The 27,458-nt window shown below is 45.3% G+C and overlaps 1 protein-coding gene across 2 annotated transcripts in view; it reads left to right on the top strand.

Annotated features, from left to right (window-relative positions):
• LOC138735916 (WD repeat-containing protein 70) overlaps positions 1–27,458 on the top strand; it is a 95,432-nt gene that overhangs the window by 46,733 nt on the left and 21,241 nt on the right. For both annotated transcript variants that reach the window (XM_069884584.1, XM_069884592.1), the window contains exons 10-15: positions 2,975–3,149; positions 5,910–6,009; positions 10,961–11,045; positions 14,829–14,967; positions 17,030–17,130; positions 24,148–24,227. In XM_069884584.1, the coding sequence (XP_069740685.1) occupies positions 2,975–3,149; positions 5,910–6,009; positions 10,961–11,045; positions 14,829–14,967; positions 17,030–17,130; positions 24,148–24,227 (680 nt within the window). The remainder of the gene's footprint in view (positions 1–2,974; positions 3,150–5,909; positions 6,010–10,960; positions 11,046–14,828; positions 14,968–17,029; positions 17,131–24,147; positions 24,228–27,458) is intronic.

A 27,458-nucleotide genomic window follows, 5' to 3' on the forward strand; every position in this document is an offset into this window, starting at 1 on the left:
TCAATCCATTTGACTATCTTAAAATTTATACCTAAAGACTGCACCTTCCTAACTAACCTTCCATGTGGTACCTTATCGAAGGCCTTACCGGTCCATATAGACAACATCCACTGTGCTACCCTCATCCACATTCCTAGTCACCTCTTCAAAAAATTCAATCAAATTGGTCAAACATGACCTTCCTCCCACAAATCCATGTTGAGTGCTCCTGATCAGACCCTGTCTATCCAGATGTTTATAAGTATTATCTCTAAGAATTTTCTCCATTAATTTACCTACCACAGACGTCAAACTTACAGGCCGATAGTTGTCAGGCTTCCTCCTTGAACCCTTTTTAAATAACGGAACCACATGCGCAATGCGCCAATCCTCCGGCACTATCCCCATATCTAATGACATTACAGAGTTTTTGGAGGAGGTGACCAGGAAAGTTGAAGGAAAGGCTATGGATGTTGTCTAATTGGACTTTAGCAAAGTCCCTCATGAGATGTAGCCAAAAAGTGTTCAATTGTTCAGTATTCAGGATGAGATAGGAAATCGGATTAAACATTAGCTTCTTGGAGAAGCCAGAGAGTGGTAGAAGGTGATTGCTCCTCTAGCTGGAGGCCTGTGACTAGTGGTGCCTCAGGGATCGGTGCTGGGACTACTGTTTGTCATCTATATCGGTGATCTGGATGATAATGTAGGAAATTGGATCAGCCAGTTTACAGATGACAGTAAGATTGGAGACGTTGTGGACAGTGAAGAAGGTTTTCAAAGGTTGCAGAGGGATCTGGACCAGCTGGAAAAATGGGCTGGAAAATGGCCGATGGAATTTAATGCAGACAAGAGTGAGGTGTTGTATTTTGGAAGGACAGACCAAAAAAATGGTATACATGGTAAGTGGTCGGGCACTGAGGAGTGCGGTAGAACAGAGGGATCTGGGAATACAGATACATAATTCCCTGAAAGTGGTGTCACAGGTGGACAGGGTTGTAAAGAGATATTTTGGCATCTTGGCCTTCATAAATCAATATATTGAGTCCAGGAGTTGGGATGTTATGGTAAAGTTGTATAAGACATTAGTGAGGCCAAATCTGGAGGATTGTGTGCAGTTTTGGTCACCGAACTACAGGAAAGATATCAATAAGATAGAAAGAGTGCAGAGAAGATTTACTAGGATGTTGCCCAGACTTCAGGAACTGAGTTACAGGGAAAGGTTAATCAGGTTAGGACTTTATTTCCTGGAGCGTAGAAGAATAAGGGGAGATTTGATAGAGGTATTTAAAATTATGAGGCAGATTTTAAATTAAATCTAATTTTTTTATTTTAAATTTTTAAATTTTAGACATACCACATGGTTACAGGCCCTTTCAGCCCATGAGTCCGTGCCGTCCAATTACCTACAACCTCTGGTACATTTTGAACAATGGGAGGAGACCAGAGCCCCCAGGGAAAACCCATGCTGACATGGGGAGAATGTACAAATTCCTTACAGACAGCACAGGATTCAAACCTTGCTCCAGATCGCTGGTGCTATAAAGGCTTGGCACTAACACTACACCAACCATGCCACTCTAATAAAGGCTTTTTTCCACTAAGGGTGGGTGAGATACAAACCAGATATGCTGTGCCTTTCCCTTCCCCCAAACAGGACATGCCGTGCCTTTCCCTTCGCCCAAACAGGACATGCCATGCCTTTCCCTTCCCCCAAACAGGACATGCCGTGCCTTTCCCTTCCCCCAAACAGGACATACCGTGCCTTTCCCTTCCCCCAAACAGGACATGCCGTGCCTTTCCCTTCCCCCAAACAGGACATGCCGTGCCTTTCCCTTCCCCCAAACAGGACATGCCGTGCCTTTCCCTTCCCCCAAACAGGACATGCCGTGTCTGGACTCTTCACATTCTTCACTTATCCCTCACCTGCAAATTCCTTTTTGGAATATTTTATTTTTGATTTTCATACACTGATAAAAATTCAACCAACCAACACAACCCCTTTCAACCCTCAGATAACATGCAGAGTCTGTATTTATCCCCGCGCCCCCTCATCTCCCCCTCCCATCCGGTCATATAAATTATACAGATACAAATACTAATGGGGTCCACAACCCCCACAGAAACCAAGGGACAACAACCAATGTGACTAAGTAACAAAAGAAAGAAGTAAAACCAAACTACAAAAGCACATTGTCTGCATCAGGTCCTCCTCCTTTCCCTGGAAACTTCATCTCTCGATCTGAATCACACTTGGCAGTTTCCTGCCTTACACCTTCACAATTGGACTTAATGTAGGAAATTGTGAACCAATGCCACTTTTAATTTTTTTATAATTTAGACATACATCAGGGTAACAAACCCTTTCGGCCCACAAATCTGTGCCGCCCAATTTACACCCCCCCCCCCACCCGTGTGTTTTGAGCAGTGGGAGAAAACCGGAGCCCCTGGAGGAAACCCGCGTAGACATGGGGAGAATGTACAAACTCCTGACAGACACTGTGGGATTTGAACCTGGGACCGGTTCCCAATCGCTGGCACTCTAAAGGCGTTGTACTAACCGCAACTCCAATCTGTGCCACCCCTTTATATCTTTCTAACTACTTTAAAGTGAGTTGAATTCTGGCGACTAAATCACCCAAATGCTTCTTCGTGCCACTTCAGTTATTTCTCTCACTTTTTCCTTGAGAGGAGGTGCGCTGCTGTGCCCTCTTCAGTGGCACTCTCAATACATGATTTGAGAATCTCTCTTCAACACGGTGAATTCCGCCCCGTCCAAGCCATTTGCACTGTGGTAACCCAGTGAATGTGCGGGAAATAAAAATCTCCGATGAACACCTCCTTACTGTTACTGCAAACTGCCGCCTTCTACACTTCTGCTTTTGCAATTCCCGTTGACAATTTGGTGGCCCTACAATAACTGTTTCCTCCTCCCTCCGAAACTCTTCTCACTGAAGTCGATGGCTGATTGCTGAGGGCTGTTACCTTTTTGTGTTAGGACTGTGCGGACTTGGGACATGAACAATGAAAAGAAACACAAGAGTATTTTTAAACCACGAACAGCACAAGGGAAGCGAATTATTCCCACGACGTGTGCCTACAGCAGAGATGGCAAGTTCATCACAGCTGCATGTCAGGATGGTTCCATTCAGATCTGGGATCGGAACATGAACGTGAGTGATATTTGACGAAGGAGAAGTGTTTTTACCCATGGTGCTAGGCACCTGGAGTGCACGACCGGGGGTAGTGGTAGAAGCAGAGAGGACAGCAACATCTAAGCTGTTTAGACAGACACATGAACAAGCAGGGTTGGTACAGACATGGTGGGCTGAAGGGCCTGTTCTGTGTTCTTTGCCTGGGAATCATCATCATGTAAAGCAGCCAGCCAGTGGACCAGCTCCAGCACTCCTGTAAACCGGCAGTTCGCGACCAGTCCTGTTTGCAACAGGTAGTGTGTAAATACGAACGGGGATTCTGCCTCCTAGCTCATTTCAGGCAACGAGTATCAGGTCTCCGTCACGTTGCCAGGTGAAAAGATTTTTCTCATTTTGGCCTTTGTCCTTTCATTGTTATTATTCTTTCTGATCTGTGCCTACATTTTGTCACGCGTTTGGAATGGAAAATAGATCCAATATTCTGTCCATGTTTTCACCATTTTATTTGTCTCTCTTCAGCTTCTTGTTCTGAACAGAAGCCGTTCCAAATTGCCCAAGCCTTCCCCTTGTATACTCCTCTTCCTTCTCTCATATCCATTATTGAAACTTGCAGGAGCTGCAGAGCCTCTTGGACTTGGAGTGGTCACTGGGTTTTACAACACGGAGAGAGGCCCTTCAGCCCCACCTGACTATGCTGGACAACATCTATTCAAGCTGGTCTCATTTGCCTGAGATCAGCCCATGTTCCTCTGGATGGAACAAGCTAAATGACTTCAAGCCTCATAATTGTCCTGCTTCTTCCACGTGCTCATTTCCAATACTATCACAACACTGTGTGAGAAGGGTGCTTCTCAAGATCTTTACAAATCTTCCCACTTCCACTTTAGATCCTCTTATCCTTGGAAAAAGATTGCCACCATTGTCCACTGGCTGTCCATGCACCTCATTACTTCACAGAGCTCCATGAGGTCGCCTGCTCCAAGTAAAGAATCCCAGCTCCTCTTTGGGATTCAATCCCTTCAGTCCCAGTAATATACTTCTGAATCTTTTCTGCACACTTTCTAACGTCATGACATCTCCTTTTAGCTGGGTGACTGGAACTGCACACAACATTGCAACTTCAGCTTCACCATTGTCTTGTACGTTTATAACATGACATCCTAACTCTAAACCTCTGTCCAAGCCAATGAAGACAAGCATACCCAACACCTTAGAACATAGAACAGTACAGGCCCTTCAGCCCTCAATATTGTGCCAACCCATATAATCCTTTAAAAAAACTAAACCCCCCCCCCACCCCGTAACCCTCTATTTTCTTCCATCCATGTGTCTGTCTAAGAGTCTCTTAAATACCCCCAATGTTCCAGCCTCCACTGCCACCCCTGACAAGGCATTCCAGGTCCCCACAACTCTCTGTGTAAAAAAACTTCCCCCTGACATCTCCCCTGAATGTCCCTCCTTCACTTTGTATAGACGTCCTCTGGTGTTTGCTGATCCTTCCCTGGGAAACAGGTGCTGGCTGTCCACCCTATCAGTGCCTCTCATTATCTTGCAGACCTCTATCTAATCTCCTCTCATCCCTCTACGCTCCAAGGAAAAAAGTCCCAGCTCTGCCAACCTTGCCTCATCAGACTTATTTTCCAAATCAGGTAACATCCTGGTGAATCTCCTCTTTATACCTTTTTCACCACTCTTTCTGCCTGTGTCACCACTTTCCAAGAACTACGTACCTGAACCCCTGGGTTTATTGATTTCTCACCACTTTTGGGGTGGCAAGAGGAAATAGCGGAGGTCATTGGTTTAAAGTGAGTGGAGGAAAGTTTAGGGGAGACATCAGAGATAGGTTTTTGTTCGAGAGTGGTGGGTGCCTGGAGTGCCACCATTGGAAACTGGACCTGTGGGGACATTTCAAAGCCTCTTAGGCAGGTGGATGTGAGAAAAGTTGAGGGTTGATGGGTGTGAGGAAGGGAAACTTATTGTTGTGGAGCGAGTGTAGGCTGAAAGGCTTGTACTGTGGCGTCATGGATGTTCCATATTCTCCAGGCTGTGTCAGTCTACTCTGATTGCACAGTGAAATGCAACAGTTCATTTGAACGTTCCACCTGCCGTTCTTGGCCCACTTCCTGTTATAACTAAATTGCCTTACACTGCCCACGATGCCAATAAAATCATGGGACACAGACAAGGTGAATAGTCATCATCTTTTTCCCAGGGTAGGGAGGTCCAAGAGGCTGGTGATAAAGTCAGACATACAGCACAGAACAAGCCCAGCATCCAAACTCATCCAGGCCATCCAAGTTGACTTTCCAGACTCGTCCTGTTTACCTGCATTTGGTCCATATCCTTCCAAGCTTGTCCCATCCACATACCTATCCAAATGACTCTGTCTGTCAGAATTGCACTCACTTCTGGAGCTTCCTCTGACAGCTGGTCAGATCACCCTCTGTCTTTCTCCTCTCACCTCATGATACTGGTGCATATATGGAACAAGCTGCCAGTGGAAGTGGTGGTGGGTGTGATCCCAGACATTCATGTGCATGGGTGGGATATGGATTGAGTGCAGGCAGATGGGACCAATTCTGGTGGACCACGATCAGCAGAGGTGAGCTGGGCTGAAGGGCCTCTGTCTCTTTCATCCTTCTCCTGATGATGGTGTTTGAAGTGATACCCAGCTCTAACAGGAGCTGGAGACAGATGTGGGTTTAATTTGTTAGTAACTGGCACAGTCTGATGCTCTGAATATTTGTGGCTAATCAGTATTTATTGATTTATGATTAGGTTCATACCAAGTTTCACAATCGGCAAGCACATATTCCTGGCAGTGACACCTCTTGCCTCAGCTTTTCATATGATGGGAACACTCTGGCATCACGTGGAGGTACGTATCTTCACTTGACCTTTCTCTAACCATGGTGTTCTTTTTGGTGCCTGAAGCTCTGCCTCCAAGTGCTGGAAGTGGCACCAAGTTGGACCTTGTACGCTTGAGCCGTGTTCTAGCTATGATTGGGACTTGCTGGATCCTGAGGCCTCCCTTCACTTGAACTCCGAGAAACTCTTGGTGAAGTGTATTTATTGAACTAGAAACTGTTTCCCCCAGGAAGGATTGTGTTGGATTCAGTGTTGGCGATGGTTCTCTAGATCTCCTGGCTGGTGTTTATGAGGCTTCTGACAGAAGCTGGAGACTGCAAATGCTGAAATCTAATCCCACTCTGCTGGAGCAACTCTGGGCCCAGCTGAGTTCTTCCAGCAAACGGTGTTTTGCCTCAGTTGGAGCATTCTTTGATTCACACTTTCCCAGCAACACCCCTAACTGTTCCTTCCTACATTGATTTGTTCATCCACAACTGTGCAGGGCTCACCAGATTTACTGCTCACCTCCACCTTGCTCTCAATTTCATTTGGACCATTTCTGACACTTCCCTTTCTCGATCTTTCTAAGTCATTTCAGGAGACAAGTTATGCACTGACATTTTCTACAAACCCACTAAATCCCACAGTAACCTCGACTATTGCAACCAATGGGATGAGTTGCATTGTGACTGGATTCTGGAGTCAAAAGTAACAAATAAAGGACAAAAGGTTTTGTATTTAATGCATGCAGCTTAAGAAATAAAGTGGACGACCTTGTAGTTCAGCTATTCATTGGCAGGTATAATGTTGTGGCCACATGGAATTGTGGCTAAAGGATGGATGTCATGGGAACTGAAAGTGCCATGATACGCAGTGTGTTGGAAGGGCAGGCAGGTAAACAGAGGGGGTGGCGTGGCTCTGGTGGTGAGGAACAACATGAAATCGTAAGAAAGAGGTGACAGAGGATCAGAAAATACAGAATCATTGTGAGTTGAGTAAAGAAATGACCAGGGTAAATGGGCAACGTTGGCAGTTACATACAGAGCTCCAAACATTTGTTTGGAGGATTGTGGGACAACAAATTACAACACCAAGTGGCAAAGGCATGTCAGAAGGGCAATGTTATTTTAGTCAAGGGGGATTTTAACAGGCAAGCAGGTTGGGACTGGATTTAAAGAGAGAGAATTTGTAGAAAGCCAACGAGGTAGCCTTTTTAGATCAGCTGCTGATCAGCCCACGAGGGGATGGGCTGAACTGGATTGGGTGTTGTTTAATGCATCCGAGGGGATTAGAGTAAAGGAACCATTAGGAGGCAGTAATCACTATATGATCGAGTTCAATGTGAGATCTAACAAGGAGAAACTAAAGTCAGATGTGGTGGTATTTCAGTGGAGTAAAGGGAATTACGGCGGCATGAGAGAGGAACTGGCCAAAGTAGATTAGAAGAGGGCACTAGTTGGAAGACGGCAGAGAAGCAAAGGGGAGTTTCTGCAACAAATGGGGAAGGTGCAGGATAAATACAACCCAAGAAAGAGGAAATATTCAAATGGCAAAAAAGTCACAACTCTGGCTGGCAAGGAAAGTCAAAGAGAGGGCAATAAGGAAGAAAACATTAGCAGGGGGATAGAGGGTTGGGGAGTTTTTAAAAACTTACAGAAGGTAAATCAAAACTCATAAGGAGGGAAAAGGTGGTGTGAAAATAGGCGAGCAAATGATATCACAGACGAAAGAGTATCAGCAACTGAGGTACTTGAGGAGTCTAAAAAATGCAAGAAAAACCTCAAGAAAGAAATCAGGGAGGGTAAAATAAGACGTGATGTTGCTTTAGGAGACGATGTGAAGGGAAATCCGCAGGGTTTCTACGGGTACATTAAGAGCGAAAGGATAGTAAGGGACAAAATGGGTCCCCTTGAAGATCAGAGTGGTCGGCTTTGTCTGGAGCTGAAAGAGATGAGGAAGATCTTAATTTTTGTTCATCAGTATTCACTCATGAAACGGGCACAGAGTCGAGGGAAGTAAGGAAAACAAGCAGTGAGGTGATGGAACCCATACAGATTAAAGAGGAGGAAGTGCTTGCAGCCGTATAGCAAATAAGGGTGAATAAATCCCCAGGGCCTGACAAGGTATCCCCTCGGACCTTGAGGGAGGCTCGTGTAGAAATTGCAGAGCCTCTGGCAGAAATATTTAAAATGTCCTTATCCACGGGTGTGATGCCGGAGAATTGGAGGGAAGCTCACGTTGTTCTGTTCTTTAAAAAAGGCTCCAAAAGTAGCCCTGTAAATTGTAGGCCGGTGAGTCTGACGTCAGTAGTAGGTAAATTATTGGAAGGTGTTCGAAGAGATTAGATAACCAGAAACTGATTAGGAATAGTCAACATGGCTTTGTGTGTGGTAGGTTGTGTTTAACTAATCTTAGACAATTTTTTGAGGAGGTTAACAGGAAAGTTCATGAAGGAAAGGCTGTGGATGTTGTCCCACATGGGAGGTTAGTCAGGAAGTTTCAGACATGAGGTATTCAAGGTGAAGTAGTGAACTGGATTCGACAATGGCTGGACGGGAGAAGCTAGAGAGTAGTGGTGGATGATGCTTCTCAGACTGGAGGCCTGTGACTAGAGGTGCCTCAGGGATCGGTGCTGGGACCATTATTGTTTGACATCTATATCAATGATCTGGATCAGCAAGTTTACAGATGGCACTAAGATTGGAGGCGTTGTGAGCAGCAAAGAAGGTTTTCGAAGGTTGCAGAGGGATCTGGACCAGCTGGAAAAATGGGATGAAAAATGGCAGATGGAATTTAATGCAGACAAGTGTGAGGTGTTGCATTTTGGAAGGACAAACCAAGAAAGGACGTACACGGTGAATGATTGGGCACGGAGGAGTGGAGTAGAACAGAGGGATCTGGGAATACAGGTACATAATTCCCTGAAAATGGTGTCACAGATGGACAGGGTTGAAAAGAGAGCTTTTGGCATATTGGCCTTTATAAATCAATGTATTGAGTCCAGGAGTTGGCATGTTATGGTAAAGTTGTATAAGACATTGGTGAGGCCAAATTTGGAGGATTGTGTGCAGTTTTGGTCACCGAACTACAGGAAAGATATCAGTAAGATAGAAAGAGGGCAGAGAAGATTTACTAGGATGTTGCCCAGACTTCAGGAACTGAGTTACAGGGAAAGGTTCAACAGGTTAGGACTTTATTCCCTGGAACGTAGAAGAATGAGGGGAGATTTGATAGAGGTGTTTAAAATTATGAGGGGCATAGATAGAGTAAATTATGTAGGTCGCCTTTTCCACTGAGGGTAGGTGAGATACAAACTGGAGGACATGGGTTAAGGTTGAAAGGGGAAATGTTTAGGGGGAATATGGGGGGGGGACTTCTTCACACAGAGAGCAGGGGAGTGTGGAATGAGCTGCCAGCATAAGTGATGAATCTGGGCTTAATTTTAACATTGAAGAAGTATCTGGACAGCTACATGGATGGGTGGGGGATGGAAGGCGATGAACTGGGTGCGGGTCAGTGGCAAGAGGAAAATAAATGGTTTGGTAGAGCCTAGAAGGGCCAAAGGGACCTGTTTCTGTGCTGGACTGTTCTAATGGCTCCGAGTTGATGATTGAGATGAGGCCTTTTTTAATATCTTCAAGTTTGTTGATGATGCTGAACAAAATGGCATTGAGCATAGAACCCACTGGAGCACAGTACAGGCCATCCCTCCATGTTGTGCTGACCCTTCCTACCCTGTAACCCATCCATGGGCCTGTCTAAGAGTCTCTTAAATACCCCTAATGTTTCAGCCTCCACCACCATCCCTGTCAAGGCATTCCAGGCCCCCACACCTCTCTGTGTAAAAAATAAACTTACCCCTGATGTCTCCCCTAAACCTCCCTCCCTTCACTTTGTATACACGTCCTCTGGTGTTTGCTGATCCTGCCCTGGGAAACAGGCCGTCCACCCTAACTATGCCTCTCAGAATCTTGTAGACCTCTATTCAGTCTCCTCTCATCTTTCTACGCTCCAAAGAGAAAAGTCCCAGCTCTGCTAACCTTGCCTCGTAAGATTTAATTTCCAATTCAGGCAACATAGTGGTGACTCTCCTCTGCCCCCTCTCCATAACTTCCATATCCTTCCTTTAATGAGCTGACCAGAACTGAACACAATACTTCACACAGTGTTTGTTGGGTGCAGAGATTGCAGAGGAGCTTCAAGGGTATAGCAGCAGGCTAAGTGAATGGGCAAGATCATGGCAGAGAGAGTACGTTACAGCCAAAGATAGGCTGAATTATTTACTTTGAGATGTTGAAAGTGTCCTGATGAACGGTGAATCCTCAGTCCAGAATCACTGGAAGTTAATGTGAAGGTTTAGCAAGTAAAAGATAAATGATTTGTTCCAGGGTTGAGTTACTTTGTTGCATTGATTGAGACCTTCCACCAGAGTAGACAGGCAGCTCTGCTCTCTATCCCTCTTCAAGGACACGCTAGATTGATCCCTGGGTTGGCACTTTTGTGGCACGAGGAGAGATTTTAAAGTCAGTGCTGCCCTCATTGAAGTCAACAGCATTTGAGGTGATGTGAGAGGGTAAATGTGGAGTTATTTTTCTGGGCTCAGTCTAACCAGGGCTTATTGGGCTCAAAATAATTTCTTGATCATTCAGAACAGAGTTCCCCAGAGAGCAGTGAGTGTTTGGAATTATCTGCTCCAGAGAGCTGTGGCAGCGTGCTCCGATTATATCTGCTTGTCTCGAGCACAACCGAGGAGACGGCAATGCAAATCATTCACTGAAACGATTGCGGGTGATGCCCAGACTAAGTGGTCAGGAGGGATTGATGAGGTTTGGACACAAAGCAAATTGAGATGCAGTCACTTCGGTCGATGAGTTCTGCGGCAGGTTAAAGATACTGCTGGCAAAGCAAGCCTGGAGGCTCAATGAACTCTTTCTGTGTCCTGTCCATAGCGGTTAAAGTGATGGTGCATTGTTTTCCAGGAGATGATACCATTAAAACCTGGGATATGAGAAATTTCCGGAATCCTCTGAACGTGGCAACTGATCTCCCTAACATCTTTCCAATGTGAGTTATTATTAATCATTGAATTAACATTATAACAAGGAAAGAATCAGCTTTGCTCAATCGTGGTCGGGTTTCTGAGAACTAAACAAACATGAATTCACAGCAGTGCAAGGCCTCCCAGTCTTCAAGAAATTCTCCCATGTCAAGATCGTGGCTGATCCCACATTGCTGTAGATCTGTGGTAACTCCCCACCCCCACCTTCCTCATCAAATGTCAAAATCTTCCTCTGCCTTTAAATTATTGAAAGATTGCTCATCCTGCTCCTTTCAGCAAACATTTTTATCTCATTTCAGACTTGAATAGACAACCTCAGTTTTAAAATCGTGATCCCTCATCCAGGTTCTTCAGCAGAAAGAAGCAACCTTTCCATATCCGCCCTATAGAGACCCAGATAATCTCGCACATTTCACAAGCCCCACATGTCTTTGTGAGACAACCAACCCCCCATTACAGCCATTGATTGAGTCGACCTTCAGTTCATTAGCATCCTTTATAAAGGAGACCAGTATTTCACACAGTATGTTCTCTACCTTGACATGGTCCCACATGGAAAGTTGCCCAGGAAAGAGTCCAGTGCTCGGTATTCCAGTTGAGGTAGCAAATTGGATAAGCTTTGAACCTTGCAGGAGAAGCCGGAGGATTGCTTCTCTGACGGGAGGCCTGTGATGGGTGGTTGTGCCTCAACATTATCACGTGGTCAACTGGATCACAAAGATTAGAAGTGTTGTAAACCGTGAAGAAGGTTTTCAAAGCTTGCAGAGGGATCCTGGTGTAAAATGGCAGGTAGAATTTAATGTAGAAGAGTGTGAGGTGTTGCCTTTTGGAAGGACAAATTTAGGGAGGGACTGGGATGGTGAATGGTCGGGCACTGAGGAGTGGGAAAGAACAGAGGGACCTGGTAATAAAGATACATAATTCCATGGAAGTGTGTCACAGGTAGATATGGTTGAAAAGAGAGCTGTTGGCATATTGGCCTTCATAAATCAAAGTATTGAGTCCAGGTGTTGTGATGGTGGTTTGACTTTCGGAGACCTGTGCAGTTCTGTTCACCTTTCTGCATGGAAGATGTCAATAATTGAAAGAATGCAAGAGGATTCACAAAAACGTTGTCAGGACTTGAGGAGCTGAGTTACAGAACTGAGAAAATTTGGGTCTGTGCCCGCAGGACACTCAAAGCTGCTGCACAAGTTGATCGTGTTCATGCGAAGGCATGTAGTGTCTTGGCCTTTATTAACTGTGGCCTCAAATTCAAGGGCAGTGAGGTAATGTTGCAGCTGTCTCAAACCGTGGTGAATCCCCACTTGGAATATTATATTCAGTTCTGGTCACCCCATTGCAGAAAGGATGTAGAAGCTGTGGAGAGGGAGAAGAGGAGATTGACGAGGATGGTGCCTGGATTGGAGAGCCTGGCTTATGGATGGGTTGTGTGAACTTGTTCTTTTCTCCTTGGAGTGACGGAGGATGAGGAGTGACCTGGTGTACAAGATGATGAGAAGCTTTCATTGTGTGGATGGCCAGAAACTTTTTCCCTGGGGCTGAAACAGCCACCCTGAGAGGCATAGAATTACAGGGGGAATGTGAAAGGTAAGTTCTTCACACAGAGAGCGGTGGGAGTGTGGAACAAGCTGTCAGCTGAGGTGGTGAATGTGGACTTGATTTTCACATTGAAGAAGAATTTGGACAGGTGCATGGATGGAAGGGGTATGGAGGGCTACGGACTGGGTGCAGGTCAGGACCAATTTCTGTACTCTAGTGTTCCATGGTTCTTTGGACTAAATTGTGGGAAGGAAAACTTTGACACAATTGGACAGTGACAGAGGGTCATGAACTTGGTCAAGATGGAAAACGAGGCAAATGTAAGATTCATTAAAGGGGGATTGAGTTCAGGAATCGAAAGGTCATGTTGCAAATCTACAAATCTCTGGTGAGACCACACTTCGAGTATTGTGTTCAGTTCTGGTCACCAAATTACAGGAAGGATGTGGAAGCTGTGGAGAGAGAGCAGAGGAGTTTCACTGGGATGTTGCCTGGATTGGAGAATAAATCTTAAGAGGCAAGGTTAGCAGAGCTGGGACTTTTCTCTTTGGAATGAAGAAGGATGAGAAGAGACTTGATAGAGGTCGACAGGATTCTGAGAGGCATAGATAGGGTGGACGGCCAACATCTGTTTCCCAGGGCAGGACAAGTTTAGGGGAGGCATCAGGGGTAGGTTTTTTATCCAGAGAGTTGTGGGGGCCTGGAAGTCCTGGCCAGGGATGGTGTGGAGGCTGGAACATTAGGGGCATTTAACGGACTCTACGACAGGCACGTGGATAGAAGAAAAAATAGTCATGGGGTGGGGAGCATTTAATACTTTAAAGGAATACATTGAGGCCGAAGGCCCCGTGCAGTGTTCTATGTTCTATTCAGAAAGCTACAATCAAATTGGGGCCTGGAGGAATGTAAAGGCTGCAGGAAAGAGCTCGACCAGGGCATTCACAAGGTCAAGAGAGTTCATTGGGAAACAGCTGCGAAGAAAACGCTGAGCCATTTTGTACTTTCACCTCAAACAACATAGGGCAAAGATGGGAATTTCTGCTTGGAGTCAGAGGAAGTCTGAAGGTGCACAAGGCTGCTACTCCTGACAAGTCATGTTGGGGAGCTGAAGCTGGATGATTCAAGAGGATTTACAGGGAGGCATGCACACCGAGGAGGCAGGGAGAAGAAGGAAAGGCGATCGGCAGTCAGTGCAGATTCCCCTCAGTTACCCGTGCGATGCCTGAGATACTGTTGAAGGGAATGTCCTATCAATTGAAGACCTCAGCAGCTCGGTCTCTGATGTTGAGTTTGGCTCTGAGGTTCAGAATGGAGCAATATTGAGATCAGGATGTTGCAGGCTTCAGGAGGGAAAGGTTGAATTGGTGAGGCCTTTACACCCTGGAGGGTCAGAAAATGAAGGGAGATTTGATCGAGGTATGCAGAATTATGAGGGGTATGGATCGGGTTAGGGTTTTTTCCATTGAAGTTGGGTGAGAGAAAAAAGAGAGGACTGGGTTGAGAGTGAAAGGTAAGAAATTTGGATTCGTACATGGATAGTGAAGCTGGGTTGAAAAATAGTTGGGCACAGACTGGATGGCTTAAGAGCCTGTTTCTGTGGCTGTCATTTTCATTCTCCTTTATTCCAACAAGTATAGGCTGAGCTGTCAAACACTCCTCATATGATAAACCTTTCATTCCTGGAACTTCCTCTGAACCCTCTCCAATGTCAGCACCTCCTTCCTTAAATGAGGTCTCACCAGTGCCTTATAAAGTCTCAACATCACCTCCCTGCTCTTAAATTTGATTTCCTCTTGAGGAGGGTTATGAAAGAAACGGCAGAAGGAATGTAATTCGAGCAAGTGTGAGAGGTTGCACTTGTGAAGGAAGTGTAGGCATGGATGTGCAGAGGGATCTATCCGATGGTTCAGGTCTCCAAGACTCCGAACACGTGGTGCAGAGGTAGATTGGGTGATTAAAACAGGCATATGGCAATCACTGCCAGGGCAGTGAGTGGAAAAGTAAGGACACCACTTGACAGCGTTTTAAAATTTTGGTTGCACTTGGAATTTTGTGTGAAGTTCTGGCTGCCCCATTCCTGGAATGATGTGAAGGCTTTGGAACGGATACAGAAGAGATTTACCAGGATGGTTCCTAGAGAAGAGAGTGGGAAGGTTTAGGGGAGGTTGGAGCCTTATTCCAACGTTGGCATCTTCATTGCTTTCTACGTCTGTTTCCATGGTGGATGTGGCTTGAATCTTTTCTAGGACAGACTGCTGCTTCAGCCCTGATGATAAGCTGCTGGTAACAGGAACGTCTGTGCAGAAGGGCCAGGGGAGTGGGAAACTACTGTTTTTTGATCGAGAAACCTTTCGCAAGCTTTACGAAATTGAAGTCACTGATGCGGTGAGTTTATCGACTCTGTTTTGACCCCCACCCCACCCCAGTCCAGTCCCTCCCCACCTACATCCGGGACACCACATGCCCTCCATCACTTCAACAACTTCCAGTTCCCTGAACTTAATCGCCCCATATTTACTATGGATATCCAATCCCCATGCACCTCCATTTCCCATAATGAAGGCCTCAAAGCCATTTATTTATTTCTGGACAATAGTCCCAACCAGTCCCCCTCCTCCACCACCCTTCTCCGGCTGGCAGAACTTGTCCTCACCCTCAATAATTTCTCCTTTGACTCAGCGCACTTTCTCCGGGTTAAAGGGTAGCCATGGGTACCCTCATGGGCCCCAGCTCTCCTTGTGATTTTGTTGGCTACATGGAGCAATCCATGCTGCAAGCCTCCACAGGCAAGGCCCCTCAACTCTTCCTCCTCTACATCGAAGACTACTTTTCTGCAGCCTCATGTACCCATGATGAACTTGTTGGCTTCATCCACTTTGCTGCCAACTTCCACACCGACCCTAAATTCACTTGGTCCATCTCTAACAACACCCTCCCTTCCCTCGATCTCTCTGTCTATATCTCAGGAGACAAACTCTCAACAGATATCTTCAATAAACCCACCAACTCCCACAGTCCCCTCGACTACACCTGTCCCCTGTATGGATTCCGTTCCCTTCTCTCAACTCCTCTGTCTCCAGGATGAGGACGTCCATGACAGATCATCAGAGATGTCCTCCTTCTTCAAACAACGTGGCTTTCCCTCCACCACCATCAACGGCATTCATTCGGATTTCCTCCACATCTGTCTTGGTCCCCTCCACTCCACACACAAGGACAGGATTCCTCTTGCCCTCACCTACCACCCCAACAGCCTCTACATCCAACACATTTTCCTCCACCATTTCTGCCACCTACTGCGTAATCCCACCACTAGACATATTCCCCTCTCTGTCTTCCGCAGGGACCACTCCCTCTGTGATTCCCTTGTCCACTCCTCCCTCCCCACCTTGCCCCTGTGACTGCAGGAGATGCTCCGCTTGTGCCCACACCTCCTCCCTCATCCATATTCGGGGCCCCAAACAGTCCTTCCAAGTGAAGCCACATTTCCCTTGTGAATTTGCAGGAGTCGTCTGCTGCATCCAGTGTCCCGCTGTGGTCTCCTCTACATCGGAGAGACTGGACGCAGACTGGGATCTTGCTTCGTTAGCACCTCAGCTCAGTCTGCCACAATAGCCTGGATCACCCAGTGACCACCCATTTCAATCCCCATCCCATTTCCTTGCTGAAATGTCTCATACACTGTCAGACTGAGACCACCCATAAATTGGAGGAACAGCACCTCGCCATCCAACTGGGTCTACTCCAACCGGATGTTATTCATATTGACTTCTCTGGCTTTCGTTAAACTCCCCCCTTTCCCTACATCTCTCCGTCTCCTTTCACACAGACATGATAAGTTCTTACCTCCTCCCTTATCACATCCAATTAACACCTTTTGTTGGTCTGGATTCCACCCCCCAATGTTTGAATTCTGAGTTTCAATCTTTTCTGATTTAGTTCCATAAGAATGAGGGGGGATCTCATAGAAATGTTTTGAATGTTGAAAAGTCTGGACAGAGTCGATGTGGCCAAGTTATTTCCCATGGTGGGGGAGTCAAGGACAAGAGGGCACAGCTTCAGGATTGAAGGGAGCCTGTTTAATACAGAGATGTGGGGAAATTTCTTCAGCCAGAGGGTGGTGAACCTGTGAAATTTGTTACCACAGGCATCTGTGGAGGCCAGGTCATTGGGTGTATTTAAGGCAGAGATTAATAGGTTTCTGAATAGTCAGGATATCAAAGGTTATGGGGAGAAGGCCGGGGAGTGGGAGAATGGATCAGCTCATGATGGAATGGTAAAGCAGACTTGACAGGCCAAATGGCCTACTTCTGCTCTGTTTCTTATGGTTTTTCGAGGGACACACACTTAATGAAGTGTTCTCTGACACCACCTGTCCCAAGGATCCCAGTGATCCAACATGCAGTGAGGAAAATGAATATGAAGTTGTATCCTCTTCATTTTACAGAGTGTCATTCGTTGCTTGTGGCATGCGAAGCTAAACCAGATCATGGTGGGGACAGGAAATGGACTTGCCAAAGTCTACTACCACCCAGTGAAGAGTCAAAGGTAGAGGGTCACGTTTTTATTGTGTCAGGGACACATCACAGGAGTTTCTGCTCGATGTTTTGTTTGTATCTTTTTCCTGAATGTTTTAGTTCACCCACAGGGTGTGGACTTCAGTGGTAAATTCATGATTGATTGGGCTGCCTTTACCTTTGAACCCATGTCCAATGTGCAGTAACACCGTACACCCCCCCCCCTCCCCCCAGTGCTGTTTGGGAAGGGATTTCAGGAGTTTCTAGAGGAATGTGGACAGATATTCAGTGAGTGAGTGGCACAGAGAAGGAGTGGGGCTTTGAGGCATTGGCTCGTGAGGCTTGGGTGAACCGAGACTGAGGAGAGCAACTGCTGCAACCAAGGTAAGGAGAGAAAGGAAGTCTAGTCAAGGATATTATTGTACAAGCTAATGGAGTCAGCTCGGGAAGGTCAGACCTCTATGAAAAAGATGGGCTGCTCTAAAAACAGGAAAGGAACCAGTGTCCTGGCAGGAGGGTTGGCTTGAATCGTTGAGGAGGGTTTAAACTTTGTCAAGGGGAGGGAAATCAAAATGAGAACAATGAGAATGGGATAGCAGCGAGACAGGGAGTTACAACAGAGGAAGGAATTAATAGTAAAGAGGGGATCAATAACGACATAAAGGAAAGGCAGGTGAGCAGACGGGAGAAAGAGAAGTTCAACAGGAATACAGCACAAACGGCATCGATAACGGGTGTACAGGCACCATACTTAAAGCACGTAGCTTTAGAAACAAAGTAGATGACCTGGTCGCTCAAATTCAATTAAAAAGGTATGACATTGAGGCCATTACTGAAACATGGCTCAATGAGGCGTGCGATTGGGAGCTCAATATCCAAGGATACTCAGTCTATAGGAAAGATGGAGAGGAAGGTAGAGGTGGGGGGGGGGGGGGGGGCTCTGATGATCAGTAATGACATTAAATCAATAGAAAGAAGGGACATAGGGTCTAAAGCGGTAGAATGACTGGGTTGAATTAAGAAATGCCAAGGGTAAGAAGATCATATTAACAGTTATATACAGGCCCTCAAACACCAGCTGGGAAGTGGACCATGAGATACAGACAGAAAAACAAAGGGCATGTCACAAAGATAATATCAAAATAATTATGGGAGATTTTAACATGGCAGGGGATTGGGAAGGACAGGAATTTACTGGATCACAGGAGAATGAGTTTGTAGAGAACCTGGAGATGGAGTTTTTGAACAGCTTGTTGAGAAGCCCAGCAGGGGATCTGCAGTTCTCAATTGGGTCATGTGCAGTAAACATGAGGTTGTTAGGGAGTTAAAGATCTTAGAACCTCTAGGAAGCAGTGACCATAACATGGTCAAATTCAATTTCAAATTTGAAAAGGTAAAAATGTTATTGGATGTATAAATTTTTCAGTGGAATAAAGGATATTATGGTGGTATGAGAAGAACTGGCTCAAACTATTCGGTGGAGCAGAGCAGGATTGGAAGATATTTTTCCAATTATAAAAGGCCTGCAGGATAGGTATATTCCAAGGAAAAGGAAATTAGTCAAAGGAAAGATGGTACCAATGTGGTGAACAAAAGAGGTGAAGGCCAAGAAAAAAGCAAAGGGGAGGACATAGAAGGAAGCAAACACTACTGGGGAATCAGAGGACTGGGAATCCTTTAGAAACTTACAGAGAGACAAAGAAAGTCACAAGGAAAAAAACGATGAGTTTTGAAAGGAGATTGGCAAACAATATTTAAAAAATTGAGTTTTTTAAAATATTTAAAGAATAAAAGAGAGGCACGTGTTGACATAGGACTGATAGAAACGATGCTGGAGAAATTATAATGGGTTATAAAGAAATGGGAGAAGAATTAAATCAATATTTTACGTCAGTATTCACTGTGGAAGACATTAGTAATATCCATGACAGACAGAGGCTTCGGGGAGTAGAGTTGGATATAGTTAAGAGAAATTGTGCTAGGTAAATCGAATGGATTAAAGATCAATATATCTCCCAGACCAGACGAAGTTCACCCGCGGGTTTTGACAGAGGTGGTTTGGAAATTGGAGATCCATTGGTTACAATCTTCCAGAAATCAATAGTCTCAGGCATGGTTCCAGGGGATTGGAAGGTTGTAAATGTAGTTCTGCAGTTCAAGAAAGGTGGGAAACAGAAAAAAGGAAACTATAGATCTATAAATCTGACGTCAGTGGTTGGAAAGATATTAAAGTCGATCCTCAAGGATGAGGTAATGAAATACCTGGAGATTCATGACAGGGTAGGTCCTAGTCAACATGGTTTTTTTAAAGAGTCGATCCTGCCTGACCAACCTATTAGAGTTTTTTGAAGAAAAAAGGGGAGGCTGTGGATGTTGTATATTTGGATTTTCAAAAGGCTTTCGATAAGGTGCCAAATGTTAGGCTGATAAATGAGGGCCCATGGAATTACAGGGACAATATTAGACTGGATAGAAAATTGGCTGATAGGCAGAAAGCAAAGGGTTGAAAGTAAGGGATCCCATTCAGGATGGCTGCCTGTGAAAAGCGGTGTTCCACGGGGGTCGGTCTTGGGGTCGCTGCTGTTTACAATTTATATTAACAATTTGGATTGTGAAATGAATGGTTTTGTGGCCAAATTTGCAGATGACACCAAGGTAGATGGCGGAACAGGAAGTGTTGAAGAAACCGTAAAGTTGCAGAAGGATGTAGACAGGTTGGGAGACTGGGCAACAATATGGCAGATGAGATACAATGTTGAGAAGTGTTCAGTTCTACATTTTGACAGTGGAAATAAACAGGCAGAGAAGTATGTGGATGGGGAAAAAATTCAATCCTCAGAGGTGCAAAGGGACCTGGGTGACCTCCTGCAGGGAAATCTTAAAGTTAATGCCCAGGTGGGATTGGTAATGAAAAAGGCGAATGCTATGCTGGCATTCATTTCAAGAGGAATAGTGTATAAGGGTACAGAGGGGTTGATGAGATTCTATGGGGCACTGCTGAGACCCCATTTGGAGAACTATGTACAGTTTTGGGCCTCCTCTCTTAGAGAAGATGTGATGTTGTTGGAGAGAGTGCAGAGGAGATTTACTAGGATGATTCCCAGAATGCAGGGGCTGGCGTACAAGGACCATTTTGCAGCTCTTGGGTTGTATTTGTTGAGTTTAGGAGAATGAGGGGGGATCTCATATCGAGACATTTCCAATATTGAAAGGTTTTGACAGAGTGGATGTAGATAAGATGTTTCCCTTGATGGATGAATCGAGGACAAGGGGTCATAGTCTTAAAATTAGAAGTTATCCAATTAAAACAGAGAAGAAGAAGAACATCTTTAGTCAAAGGGTCGTGGATCTGTGGAACTCACTGCCACTCACAGCAGTGGAGGCCGGATCATTGGGAGAGTTTAAACAGGAAATGGCTAAGTATCTCATTAGGCAGGGAATCAAGGGATATGAAGAAAAGGCCGGAAATTGGAACTAGGTGTGAGCATAGTTCAGCTTAGTGTAGAGTCACGGAACAAACTCGATGGACCTAGTTTTGGTCACTTAACGACTGGAGAGACTAGAAGACATCAGCAGAAATAGGCCATTCAGCCCATCGAATCTTCCCCACCATTTAATCATGAGCTGACCCATTTCCCCTCTCAGCCCATCGAATCGTCCCCACCATTTAATCATGAGCTGACCCATTTCCCCTCTCAGCCCCACTGCCCACCCTTCTCTCTATAAACTTTAATGCCCAGGTTATTTAACATCCTTAAACAATGACCAAGATTGAAAGAGTGAAGAGAAAATTTATGAGCATGTTTGTTACCAGGACTTGGAGCTGAGTTGTCGGCAAAGATTAAATAGGTCAGGACTTTTTTCCCTGGAGCGTGGGAGAAGGAAGGACAGTTTGATAGAGGTATGGAAATTTACATGGGAAAAAGTGAAACACAAAACAGAATATTTCCACAGAGGCTGGGTGAGGCAAGAACTAGAGGATATGGGTTAAGGGTGATAGGGGAAATGTTTCAGGAGAATTATCCGAGGTACGTTCTTCGCCCATCGGGTGGTGAGAGCGTGGAATGAGCTCCAGAGAGGTAGTGGATATGGGCTCAATTTCAACAAGAATAGGAAGATTGGACAGGTACATGGATGAGAGGGCTACGGTCCAGCTGCAGTTTGAGGGTGAGAGGGCAGGAGGGTTTGAGGGCAGGAGGAAGGGTTGAGAGGGCAGGAGGAACATTTTAAATACCTGTATCTAATCTCCCTCGTTCTTTTGCACTCCGAGGAATTAAGTCATTAGCTGTTTAACCTTTCCCTGTAACCCAACTCCTGAAGTCCGGCCATCATCCTAGCCTCACTCATAGAGTCGTCGAGCCTGGAATGAGCCCTTTGGCCCAACTCGTTCGTGCTGACTGAGCTGGTCTGGTCCTATTTGCCTTTCCGTTATCTGTCCTTGTGCCTTTTGAATATCAAAATTCTGTTTTCTCTGCAACGATATTAGAGATCTGACACTGCTTTCCACGCAACCCATCGCACTGTTGCTGTACGAAATAATGGAAGGTGTTGCAATATCTTCTGTGAAGCAGCAAAAGCCTGCTCAACAATTGGGCCAGTCTGGATTTCACCAGGACCTGCTCTCATCAGAATCCAAACTGATTGTCATGGAGCAACAAGTCACGAAATGTGTTGTTTTGCTGCAGCATCATTAGTCCAAACCACCTTAAACAATAAATAACATCACGGACATCGTGACAGGTTTGGTTCAAGTTGCAAAATTTACAAAAAATAGGATACTAAAGACCCAAAAATCTTCCTGTTAAACAACATAAAAGACAAAGAATTAAAGATTTATTATGATCGCACTTACACCAGCAAAAAAGTGCCTATTAACAACTTGGAAAACGGAGGCAGCCTTAAAAATAGAGCAAGTGGATTCCATTTGAAAAAATGACCTCCAATCTAAAAGACAAATTTACTTTATTTGAACAAATTTGGGAGCCATACATAGAGTATATTAGAAACTGCCGATTTCAGGCTCCATCTCTTAAAGTGACAAGATACAAGCAGAATCGTACTTAAATATAGAATTTTGGACGACATAATTTATTTTTCTTTCTTTTCTTTTATTGTTTATTTATTTTTCTTTCTCTTTTATTTCTTGCTTTACGTTAAAGGGGGTTGGGAGGAAGGGGGAAAATGAAAATGTCACTGTATATTTTAATGAGGAAAGATTGCGCAAATTGGGATTGTACTCGCTGGAGTTTAGAAGATTGAGAGGGGATCTCATAGAGACATAAAATTCTGGCAGGACTGGACAGAATGGATGCAGATGGGATGTTTCCAATGGTGGGAAAATCCAGAACCCGAGGCCATGGTTCGAGGATAATAGGCAAACCATTTAGGACCGAGATGAGGAGGAATTTCTTTACCCAGAGGGTGGTGAATCTGTGGAATTCATTGCCACAGAGGACAGTAGAGGCAGGTTCATTAAATATGTTTAAGAGGGAATTAGATCTATTTCTTCAGTATAAGGGTATTAAAGGTTACGGAGAGAAGGCAGGGACGGGGTACTGAACTTGAAAGTCAGCCATGATCTCGTTGAATGGCGGAGCAGGCTCGAAGGGTCGAATGACCTACTCCTGCTCCTATCTTCTATGTTTCTATTTGTATATATTGTTACTGACTTGGTTCACAGTGAAGTATTAAATAATTTTTTTTTTAAATGTGAACCACAGAACTGAATTCCTGCTGGCAGAACCTAGCGGGGGGTTAATCAGCACATCCTTGTGCTTGGGAGATTGCGTCACTCAAGTCTGATCAGAAGTGTAGCCCGAGTGACATCCTTTCATATTAGTGATCTGGCCAAGTTTGGTGTGAAGTCTCCAAAACCAGAACATGTAGGAAACCCTCTGCAGGTCTCGCGACATCTGTGGAGAAAGAGAGAGAGAGAGTTGACAATGCAGGTTCCAAACTCTTCATCAGAACCAGGAGAGAAAGAAATGTTCGTTTTTGTCGGTAGAGAAGGATGGGGGAGGGGGGGTGTTAAAATAAAGGGAGTATCTCCTGGAGCTTAAATGTTGACTGTCTCTCTTTCCATGAATGCTTCTTGACCTGATGAGTTTTCTCAGCATTCTGGTTTTGGTAAAACCCAGACACTGGGCATCAAGGACAATTACATAGCTGGAGTTTAGCCTTGTACAGAGGAAAGTGGCTGTGATTATCCAAGGTCACTCGTCCCAGCTCAAGAACAAGATTGCAAGGGTTCTTCAAGTAAAGCCCTCAGCCCAACGATCTCAGTTGCCACATCAATGGCCTTCTCTTGTATCCTAGGTTTTCTTAATTTTTTTTGGACACAACACAGTAGCAGGCCATTTCGGCCCCTAATTACGTCCCGCCCAATGGCACCCAATTACATACAACTCCCACAAGTTTCAAATAGTGGGAGGAAACCAGAGCCCCTGGGGAAAACCCACGTAGACACGGGGAGAACATACAAACTCCTTATAGACAGCATGGGATTTGAACCCTGGTCCCAATCGCTGGCACTGTAACAGCGTTACACTCACCGCTGCGCCTACCGTTCCCTTTGTGGGTGGATCAAGTACAAGGGGTCTTAAAATTAGAAGTTATCCATTTAAAATAGAGAAGAGGAAGAACTTATTTAGTCAGAGGGTCACGGATCTGTGGAACTCACTGCCGCATACAGTGGTGGAAACCAGATCACTGGGAGTATTTAAACAGGAAGTGGACATGTATCTCATTAGTCAGGGTATCAAGGGATATGGGGAAAAGGCTGGAAATTGGAACTAGGTGTGAGCAAAGTCAGCTTAGTGTAGAGTCACGGAACAGACTCGATGGGCCTAGCGGCTGCTTCTGCTCCTTTTTCTTGTGACCTTGTCATTGGAATTTTGTGTATTTATGTATTTGAATGTCTTAATGTCATGGCTCAACTGTGTTACACTGAACTTCCAAGTTTTCCAAACGCCTGATTTTGCACATCAAAACTGCAGGGAAGTGCACTGCGCCTGCCAGATTCTTCTGACCAGAATCTTCTGTTTTTTAGAGGAGCCAAACTCTGTGTCGTGAAAACAAAGAGAAAAGCGAAGCAGAGTCAGACTGTCACACAAGATTACATCATCACACGTGAGTCAACTGGTCGTGTCATACACACATCCAACATCCTGAATCCAGATGAGGCCAAATTTTATCCATCAGATGGATGATTCTTTTCGATGTTGATGGAAGCAATGGACGTGTGATTTGTGTTGGATCTGGAACTGATCAGCCACGATCCTGTTGAATGCAGGGCCCAATGGCCAATACATGGAAGATAGATGTGTACAGTTCATGCCACCATGTCCATGGCAATCAGTGAAGATCTAGATGTACCGACTCCACAAGTCAGCAGCAGGTTCTGAGCCTCCCATCTCTCACCACTTCATGGAATTGTAGGAGGAGGCGAATGCTTGTGCTAGTATTGAGAGACTTCCTTCCTTCTTTCACCCACTCAGGCCGTGTGATACAGGTTCCAAGTACTCTCAGGGTGAAAATAATCTTTCCTCACATTCCTCCAAATCGCTTATTCCTAATCCTAAACGAATATCCTCTAGTTTTAGAACCATTGAACCAGGGAACATTACAACAGCAAAACAGGCCCTTCTGGTCTGTGTCAAACTATTATTTTAACTAGTTTGTTCCCAGTAGAGGCCTCACCCTTGCCCCCACTCCATCCACACCTCCACAAGGTCCACGCACACTTTTTTTTAATTTTTTTAAATTTTTTATTTTTCACACCATAAATCACATTAGCCATGATATACACTGTTTCTTTTTCACACATATACAGTGACTTTTTCTCCCCCCCCCCCTTTCCTCCCAAACCACCCCCCCACCCCCCCCTCTCATCCATTTTAGGTATACAATCTAGGTTGCATTAAGCCAGTCAGACAATGTTGTCATTCAACAAAATTACACCAGAAATTCTACTGAGTCCATTCTTTTCTTTCCTTCTCCTTCCATCAACTTAGGTAATGTTTGTCCCCGGTAGGTTTTCGCTATTGATGCCAAACTCTTCTGCCATCAGCTCCGTCTCCATCCCCACTTCCACAACCAGGATATGCCACCCCACCACTATAGACCCCGACTCCCACTTTAAACCTTCTTCCTCTTCCTGGACACCTCGTTCCCTCTCTGTTCTCATCCTTTATATTTCCAACTGCAGTCGCGACATCAACCATATCGACTTCACTACTCCCCTCACTCATTCTAACCTCACCCCCTCAGAATGCCTGGCCCTCCACTCTCTCCACACTAATCCGTACCTCACCATCAAACCCACAGGCAAGGGTGGTGCTGTTGGGGTCTGGCGCACTGACCACTATCTGGCCGAAGCCAGATGACAGCTCTCAGACACCTCCTCTCACTTACCCCTCCAACAGAACCCCACCAAAACTCATCAAACATTGCATCACTCGCCTTCTCTGAACTTATCTCTTCCAGTCACCTCCCTGACACGGCCTCCAACCTTGTTGTTTCCCAATGCACTCCCCAGTTCCACCTCCTACTCAAGATCCACAAACCCAATTGTCCCGACAGACCCATCGTGTCACATGCTCCTGCCCCACCGAACTGGACTCCGCTTACCTCGACTCTGTTTTGTTCCCCCCCACCCCACCCCAGTCCAGTCCCTCCCCACCTACATCCGGGACACCACATGCCCTCCATCACTTCAATAACTTCCAGTTCCCTGAACTTGATTGCCTCATATTTACCATGGATATCCAATCCATAAACACCTTCATCCACTTTGCTGCCAACTTCCACCCCGACCCCAAATTCACTTGGTCCATCTCTAGCAACACCCTCCCTTTCCTCGATCTTTCTGTCTCTATCTCAGGAGACAAACTCTCTACGGACATCTTCTACAAACCCACCAACTCCCATAGCCCCCTCGACTACACCTCATCCCACCCTGTCCCTTCTATGGATTCCATTCCCTTCTCTCAACTCCTCTGTCTCCAGGATGAGGACGTCCATGACAGATCATCAGAGATGTCCTCCTTCTTCAAACAATGTGGCTTTCCCTCCACCACCATCAACTCAACCCTCACCTGCATATTATCCATTACCCACACATCTGCCCTGGCCCCCTCCACCCCCACACAGACCAAGGACAGGATTCCTCTTGCCCTCACCACTGTCAGAAATAAAACTTCTCACACATGAGTCTCTTTAAAACTGATGACACGACAAGCTTTATTTACAAGTCTGCAGAGTTGGACTCAACTGGCTTCTCACCAGTTAAGCCCCGATACATACAGTGCATTGATTTTTATACCCTTGTTGTTTGCCCTTCCCCTACTTATTAATACTGTTTTAATTGGTTAGTATTGCAAAAGCATTCTAAGTACAACTGCATTTTTAATTATCACGTTGGTTACGTACGCTGCGAACTCTACATACACTAAATTCTGTTTCTCACCCTTCTTTTCAATCTTTTGTCTCCTGCATGTCTCTCACTATGACCATGGAAAGATATGTTTAAAAAAATATCCAGCTGAACCTTTTGTCCTTGGCTGCTAGTAAACTCCCTGTCCGTTCTGGCTTCCCTTTTTATGATTAATCATCACATTTTCACATTTTAACTTAAGCCATTTTAACCTAAATTCTCTATATATAACAATCCACCCCTTTCTCTCTTTAAAATGTGTGTATTATATGTATATATGAATGGGGATATCCCCATATCCCCGTTCCCAAACTCTTTTAAGAGTGGGGTTTGATTGGTATGGTCCTGTGATGGTGGAACTGGTACAATTCCAAAGCTGAATACTGCTATTAGATAGGGGCAGGCAATTAGTTTTAAAAACAGTGGATAAGAACCAAGTCAGGGGTTTAGGAAACCAAGTGAAAATACTAGGCGAAATGCGAATCCATACAGCCTTGCAGGGACTTTTTCCTACTGGGTATTTGCCGGTACGTGAGAGACAATAAAAACCAGAGGGGACGTTAGAGAGAGACCAAATTTCTCTTGATCTCGTTCGGTTAGTTGTCCAAATTCGGGAAATCATGGTCAATGAATTGAGGGACTCCCCCCACCAAGGCCATTGCTCTGACATCCGTGGACCCCCGCAGACCCAACAATTGGTTACATTAAAAGTTCCTGCAATTCTAGTTGCAAGATCAACAAAAAGGTTATCTCCCCCAACTGCGTGACCGAAACTTTCATGGTTATTTGGATGGACTCGAACTAAGTCCGGCTGTCTTAAAGGGGCAGGCACTTTTGAGTGTGGAGTGGAACTTCTTATTGGAACAGTACGCTGGTGTATGCAAAACCAGAGTCCATCAGGGCATGGTGGGCCTGAGTCACCCTTC

This window comes from Narcine bancroftii, chromosome 1 (genome assembly GCF_036971445.1).
Source record: "Narcine bancroftii isolate sNarBan1 chromosome 1, sNarBan1.hap1, whole genome shotgun sequence".
NCBI lineage: Eukaryota > Metazoa > Chordata > Chondrichthyes > Torpediniformes > Narcinidae > Narcine > Narcine bancroftii.